The sequence below is a fragment of the Schistosoma mansoni genome, chromosome 6, assembly GCF_000237925.1.
Source record: "Schistosoma mansoni strain Puerto Rico chromosome 6, complete genome".
In the NCBI taxonomy this organism is placed as follows: domain Eukaryota; kingdom Metazoa; phylum Platyhelminthes; class Trematoda; order Strigeidida; family Schistosomatidae; genus Schistosoma; species Schistosoma mansoni.
In genome coordinates, this window is record NC_031500.1 from 8902224 (window position 1) to 8910245 (window position 8022).

General features: G+C 40.7%; 1 protein-coding gene across 1 annotated transcript in view; it reads left to right on the top strand.

Annotated features, from left to right (window-relative positions):
- Smp_141960 (putative ankyrin repeat domain protein) overlaps positions 1-8022 on the top strand; it is a gene marked incomplete at both ends in the record, with an annotated part of 18543 nt that continues 10521 nt past the window's right edge. Inside the window, 2 exons of the mRNA XM_018798184.1 lie at positions 1-105; positions 172-337. Of these exons, the coding sequence (XP_018653151.1) occupies positions 1-105; positions 172-337 (271 nt within the window). The remainder of the gene's footprint in view (positions 106-171; positions 338-8022) is intronic.

An 8022-nucleotide genomic window follows, 5' to 3' on the forward strand; every position in this document is an offset into this window, starting at 1 on the left:
ATGTCTCTAAAAACTTCAGGAGATCTTATTGATTCTTCCTCTTTGATGGAGTCAAATATCGTCAATGGGTCTACTTTGCACGTTACAACACCAAAATCACTGGAGGTATTGTTCAAGTCAATAATAACAAGTGATATGAACCTCGTAAGTGAATTCAACTAATATTTTTAGATTATACAAAATAGTTTATCGAAATTCTTCCCCTACCCATCTGGACCTTTCATCAGTATGGCAACAAAATATCAGCAGGACTACATTGCATCTCGTCTGAATACTGCTCTCCTGTTTGCTTCTGGATTGGGTTTGGCAAACGTTTGCAACACACTAATATGTTTAGGTAGGTTTTTTTTTCTGAACATGTTGCTATGAAATGAGCCATAGTCCCTATGGGTGTATTCGTCAGGTCTTAAGGTGTCAGTCACCTCCACTTGCATGAGCAGCGTTTATCTCTATCTGTTATCAAATGTATCTGTGTAGTGTTTGAGATACTGCCCATAAAATATGCATTTGGCCGGCTTTTATTAAGTCTGGTAGTGTCTCATTTTTGCACGGGAAGCATCTCCAGTTCATTACTTGTTTTAAATGCTTATTTATTTCTCCAAATATGTTTACAGTGTGTTGCGACTTATTACATATACTGGGTTGCAAAGTCAGTTTGATTACTTTTTCTAACCACATGTAATTAAGCATTCCCTAGCTTTGTAAACTTAAGCCATTCTTGTAACGTATATTCGTGCTACCATCAGTTTGGATTCTATAAGATAGGTTGATATCCATTATATATGCCACATGTATTGCAATTTACTATGCCAATTCTCTACACTCGTTCTATAAGGCAAGTGTTAGTGATAAAGTTATGGGTTCCAACTTTTCGTCTAGAAAAAGCAATCGTGCGAAACGACAGGCCTGAATTAAAAGTGGTTTAGGCTGACAAAATGGTTTAAAATAGCTTTTTTTCATCCTCAAGTAACCCTATCACATAATTTTGTTAAATTTTATTGCTAGGTTGGTAAACATAAGATTTAAAGAGACTGTAGTGGATGTCGAGTCGAGGACGGACTATGATCACCACTACAATTCGTTTACGCGCCCAGAAACGACTTGGTTCCTTTGATAGCTCGTAAATCAGAAGGCTTTATTAATCCAGATCAAGTATATTTATTGGCGATCTCGTGGTATAGAAATAATACCGAGACGTGCCAAAGAGTACAGGCAAAATGAGCAGTGCGTGAGCAAGTTCGAACCAAACAAGGCGGAGAGCGAAACAAGAAGTGAAACTGATGCAGTTAAACAAATATGGTAAAACAATCTCTGGTACAATTGGTTACAATGATAATAATTGTTTCTGTTATTCCACTCGTGTTCTTATCGAGACTGGCCGGTCACTACAGGAGCCCCCCGCTAGAAAGGGTTTACACTTTCGATACGTAGCGGTTTCGTTCGTGGGACTGATCGCGAAACGTGCAATTGTAGGACGAAGGCGTTGGCAGAACAGGAAGTGATCGTTGATCCTCGAGTTGCCACCAAAAGTCTTTGACGTAGAACGGTACCAGAAGGAACGTACTGTATTAATTGCTTGGATTAGCATGCTACACCAGAGTGGTTTGTATCCAGAATCTGAAGGTCGCGTTCGTAGAGGTCCGGACCAGAAACGCTGCAGACGTAGGACGAAACCAGATTGAGCCAAGGAACCAGATGCGACCAGGATAACCATGTTCGGGACCAAATGTATACCATACGTATTTGGAGCCAGAGAGGTCGACTGAGTGCGTTGACTAGAGCGTGGGTGATCAGGCCAGCTTTCGCCAAAGTTTACTGAAGTCGACGATACCAAAACAGCGATGGTCGAAGGCGTAGGCTCGGAGTAAACAAAAAAAAACGAAAGAAAAAGAGAAAAGTGTAGCATTCGTGTAGTATAGGGTTAGGGTCCTATACTGTATCCGCAGTTGGTTATGAGGTTAGTCGCGAAAGCGTACGGGTAAGCGTACTTGGCGACCGGAACGTGAGACGGTAGTCTCGTTCGAACCTCGTGAGCCTGCAATCTCATCCGCAGTCAAGGGCAGTGTGGTCTGCTGGTCTGGACGTGAGACGGAAGTCTCGTCCGTAGACGGGGCAGATGACACGTGCTGTTGACTGGGACGTGAGAATGAGGTCTCAGGTGCATCTAGCGTGGGATCCGAAGTAGATGTAGCGATCCTGCTAGGAGCTTTGATGGGTCTAGCATTGGGTCTCGGCTTATCAGGTAGGGCACTGTCATCGACGCGTGCTGGCATGAGACGATCAATGCTGACTACTTTGACGCGGCCATGTCGATCAACCTTGAAGGTCTTTTCGTGACGGGAAATCACGTGAAAAGGGCCTTCGTAAGGCTGTTTGCTCAGATTGACCGTAAGTTGTCGTGTACCATAGTTAGGAATGACTGAGTCATCCGCAGCGCGTAGTCGAAGCATCGTAGCTTGAGACTTACTGTTACTGATAGGTACGACAGAAACTTGGGCACCTGTATCCACTAGGTACCTAGCGTTAGTGCGATAATCGTGCACGTAAAATAAACGGTCAATTTGAGGTGAAGGGCCGGTGAGTACGGCCGTATTTACTCACCGGCTCGGGAAGTTCCCGCCTTGTATGAGCAGGGAGCTCGACAATGACGGGCACCGGTCCCGAAGGCACGGTGAAACCAGCACCAACTCGGACTCGCTTCCGAAGCCGCCTTCTGGCGTGGCTTGGAAGATGCCCGCTTGGGGCGAGTCGTTACGGCTTTTCGAGATTGTGACCTGGGTCGGGGGACGTAGGGGGCTGGCACATTTGAGCGGTCTCGGAAACTGAGACGAGTATGGATACACTTATCCCTATCCCCATGAGCCGAAGGTCGTCTAGCATCGAAATCCATATTTGAACGGGAAGTAGAGGCAACAATATAGTTATCTTTGGCGCTAGCTCGTGCTAGAATTTTGTCTGCTATGAGGGCCACCTTGTTGAGTGGGGTGTCCTCGAGCAGGGCCGTAAGAGTTGGTTGGATACTCCCTGGTAATGCTTCGAGCCATAACTCTTTGACTATTTCGGAGTCGGCTGTCGAGTTTCCTGCAAGGGATTGCAGGCGCGTGAGGTGGTGGCTCGGCTTAGCATCACCCATAGGGTGACGTGCTAAGAGAGTCCTCAATCGTTCCTCTCTTGATGGGAGGAAATGTCGAAGGATGGCATCCTTAAGACGGTCGTAAACGTTCGGAACGTTCGGATTGAGGACAACCTCACGAACAGCGGCTAGGTGATCCCCGGGCAATGATTCCAAAGCATAGGCGTACTTTTGCCTTTGGTTGGTTATGCGGCGGATCTCAAATTGAGATTCCAGTGCCGCGAACCAGACTTCTGGATCATGAGGGATGAAAGGAACCGGTCGAAAATTAATAGCCTGTACCTCGGAGTCTATTATATTTATACTATTCTTATCGTTATCCACCATAGTAAGTTGCCAAGATATTATATATTGAAAATATCAATACGAATATATGCAACAGAAGTGGATAGATAAACAGACTCACCGAATTTATCTGGGTTGGAAAAATGGCCAAGTTTGAACTGTGCTCGATGAATTGGGTTACCAGTTGTGGTTCACCAGATGTTGTGCGTGTTCCAAATACGGCTCACCAGTTTGTAGTGAGTATTCCAAATACAGCTCACCAGTTTGTAGTGGATGTTGAGTCGAGGACGGACTATGATCACCACTACAATTCGTTTACGCGCCCAGAAACGACTTGGTTCCTTTGATAGCTCGTAAATCAGAAGGCTTTATTAATCCAGATCAAGTATATTTATTGGCGATCTCGTGGTATAGAAATAATACCGAGACGTGCCAAAGAGTACAGGCAAAATGAGCAGTGCGTGAGCAAGTTCGAACCAAACAAGGCGGAGAGCGAAACAAGGAGTGAAACTGATACAAGACTTTGAAGTTTGTCTAATAATTGGCTTGGGTTATCAGTGATATGAAAAGATGTAACAAAATAATGAGATTATCAAGACAAGATGAAAACATCTTGGCGGTAGATGGAAACCGATGCTATATGGGACAATAACTTGTTCGGGGTTCGGATTCGTTAAGTAGATGCCTTAATTGCCTTCAAGTTCCCGAAAAATGATTTTTATCACTTTTCTAACAGTTATTTCACACAATCTTACAGATAAGCTAAGCTTACATGCTCAGTGTAAGTTTAATCCTTGATAATGCTTTAGCTCTTTTACTTCCTTAATGTGTGACATAAGTTGGGAGATTCCAGCTGGATCATTTACTTTTGCCTCTGAAGATAATTTTCGGCGAGACTATAATTTATGGGCGAATCAATCAGATGTAACAGGTCTCGTACTTTGGCGCCAAATTCACTCCTCCATTCGACTAAATAGAGTTTCGACATTATAGCTGATGTCAGTTCGTGATGAAAACCCTAAATCTAATTCCTAACCTTAAATATCAACTGTAAATCACAATTCTAGTTCCCCACACTGATTTATAACCCTCATTCGGTCCTAGTTATTAGGTGGACACACTCTTAAGGTCACTTTAGCGTCACTCAAAGGCCGCCCATAAATTATCGTCTCACCTAATTTTTCACTGCCTTAAAGTCAAAAACTACAAATTACTAACTGACTTATGCAGAATTGCAGTTATACCTTTCTTATTTCAATGTTGGCTTATCAGTATTGTTAGTTGTCCTGTTGCTACAATTTCTGAACTTCTTTCTGCAGTTTTGAGTCGTTAAAAAGAAGTTAAATTACAGAAAACCATTATAAACCCAAGTCATTAGGAAAAAATCAAAAGATGGATTTTATATGTAGAACCTTAATTCATTCCACCAACATATCCAGAGAGAAAGTTCAGACCACTTACTAAGTAGATGTATAAAAATACACAAAAATGCATCATTTTTAGTTTCCATATCTTGCGAATTTTCCACGGATCTGTTACATCATTGTGTTTGTCTATTTATCGACATTCCATATATTCATTTTGACATTATGAAACCCACTCATCATAATTAGAATTCTTCAAATTCCTCCCTCATGACAGTAACAGTTGATTACTTGTTAAAGTGAAGTATCATTTAAGTTTTATGCCATACATCTTCAGTTTTACTATCAAGATGAATCATACTCTGAAAAATGGATTGGATTTTACTTTGTAAAGATAACTTTAGTTAAGCTAAAAAGCCATTGGGAAACAACTAGACACTAGGTAGTTGTCATATTCTCCCATCTGAAACTTAGTTGCTGTAGATAACATCAACGGCGTTAGAGGCATCCTTCCGTAAGCCACTTGATGCTCGGAGTTATACACAACGCTATCTTGTTCTTCAGACATACGCCTTAGTAAGGAATACAACACCTTTTTTGATGTTTGGCTGTCCTACTTGGACAGAGAAGTAATTGTCATCAGCAACGCTGGTAAGGCAGCTGTCCGACAATAACCATCTGTCAGTAATTACTTTTGTATTCACTTCAGCATCAGTTCATGTACATTAGGCCAACATATGACGGCATGGTAATCCGTTTTCAATAGGAGAACTACACGAACGATCAATGAGATTTCGGGATACTGTGTAAGTACCAGTGGCGTCAACAACCTTGAGAAAGTCCACTGACGTTATGACTTCCGTCACAGGAACGCGCAGGTGATGCTTCAATAATTGACAGGCATCAGGTGTAAGTTTTTCTTGAAGAGGACGTATTTTGGGCTCCCGACCGATATTTGTTTTTTCTCGACAACCAGATGTGTATTTCTGAACTCGAGCTTCTATCCAATGTCCAGTCCGAAGAAGCACACTGAATATAAATCTGAGCACGAGGGTTTTTCTATTGAGCTTTTGAAGCTTCGAAATTCGACGGGTTATCTCAATGAAGTTCGTATTGTTTTGTTCGAGCAGTGTCGCAGCGGGTCTAAAAGCATTTGACCACCTGTTTTTCTTCGGCAACAAACGATCTCTTATATATCGGTAGAAAGTCCCGTCTGATGCTTCAATAAATGACAGGTAGCTTCGGAAACTACAAAAGACTGTAATACGTAAAGATTTTGATTTACCTTTCCACGTTTCGAGTGAACATCAGACGGAAGAATAGTTGTATAATTTGAGACCACAGCACCTACGGTTCACAATCGAGAGTTGGTTGATACTGTCAATGATGACTCACGTGTAATAGCTACTGCTATAATACAAGTATATCTAAACCCTCACCATATTTTGTGTCACGTACACCTCATTCACAATGTCATAAAAGGAGTAGGTTATTCATTAATTGACATTAACCGTAAACTGTAATTGTAGAGGCTGCTATCTGAAATTATACAACTATTCTTCCGTCTGATGTTCACCCGAAATATGGAAGGGTAAATGGAAATTTTTATGCATTACGTTGATTTACTGTACTATAAGTCGAAAGTTATGTACTAAGATCAGTTCACTGATACAACAATGTTTCCATGGGAAAGATCAACTGAAATAACACTGATGAATTATAATCAAACCATAGTGATTGATCTATATAATCATTTGAGAATAATAGTGATAATGTGATTATAGCTCACACGTTAGGAATACTTCTTTATGGTTTATCAAATGTCTATATAGTGAAAATTCCCATTTTGACACCGAGCGAAGACATTTATTTTCAATTAGTTTTTCATTATGGCTCTACACTAATATATATGTATGATTTACAATATTGAAATAGTACTCACCATATAGATACTTTACGTAACAATTATATAGTGAGATATTTATTTGAACCCAAATATTGGTACAAGGGGGCACCAGATACATATGCGCCACATAATAACAATGAGAATAAGAAGAGATAACGAGTGTAAGGTGCGTATAAAAGAAAAGAGAACAATAACAACCACAAATTAGTGTATGGTAGTGAAAAGATAATAGTAATGAGCGAAACAGAAAGGTACAACCAGAAGAGCTCTTTCAGTTAAGGAGGTTACAACCAATTTTTATGAAGAAAGTAAAAGAAGTTTACAGCAGGATCGCCACTGGCTTCTATTCTGAACGATATCTGATAACGTCCCTAGCCACTGTTGTACCATCTCTTGGACCCCAGCCAGGGAGTCGTGAAGGACCAACAGAAGCCAGCCCTTTGCAGCTTTCTTTCATACCACGACACCATGTGAAACAATTTATAATGCAATCTTTTCTATCTTCCTATAGACATAAATTTACCAAACAACTAAAAATACAAATGTACAGTTTAAGTAAATGGTTCTGTCGAGAATAAAATTTTCTTTACTGACTTCTCTTCATTTTAATATAATATCTTTCCAAAAAAACGTTTTCTCCAATTTTGAGAAAACGAAGGAGGCCCATCGACATATTAGAAAGAGTAATAATTTATTAATGGAACAGTGTTATTTCGATGTTATTAAAGTTGTCAAGTGTTGAGTTAAAAGGGGTATCTCATCATTTATTAAAGTAATCAAAAAACATTAAGAACTAAAGTTATGTAATGATCTTGAGAGTAATGAGGTAATAATCTATAGAATAGAAGCTGAAGATAACTATCTAAAGGAGGATAATTAGCACGTATAATCTGTAAAATTCAAAGGGATGATAAGATCACGAATAATGAGGGATTGAATATGACTCTTCTGTACACAGAGGTTGGGTTTGAAATGGTGAATTGCTATAGCCTCAACTGTGCACAAAATCCTGATCCAAACTTTTTTTGAGCCATGGTAAGCAGAGATGGATAGTGGCTAGCAGTGGAATCCAGTTTGACGCGCGTTTCGTCCTACTTGGGACTCGTCAGATGGATGTACCTGTATCTCAGAGTTGATGTTCACTCTGGGACTCGAACCCAGTACCCTCGCTTCAAACGCCATCGCGTTATCCACTCGGCCACTGAGTCCTGATAGCCACTTGCTTGTGCGATGGGGTGAAGTTTAAATTCATTCAGTATTGTTTGTTTGAATCTTCCCATCGATTTGTTAGGACTGCAACTGGTCAGTCGCCAAATGAGATATGTGCATACAGT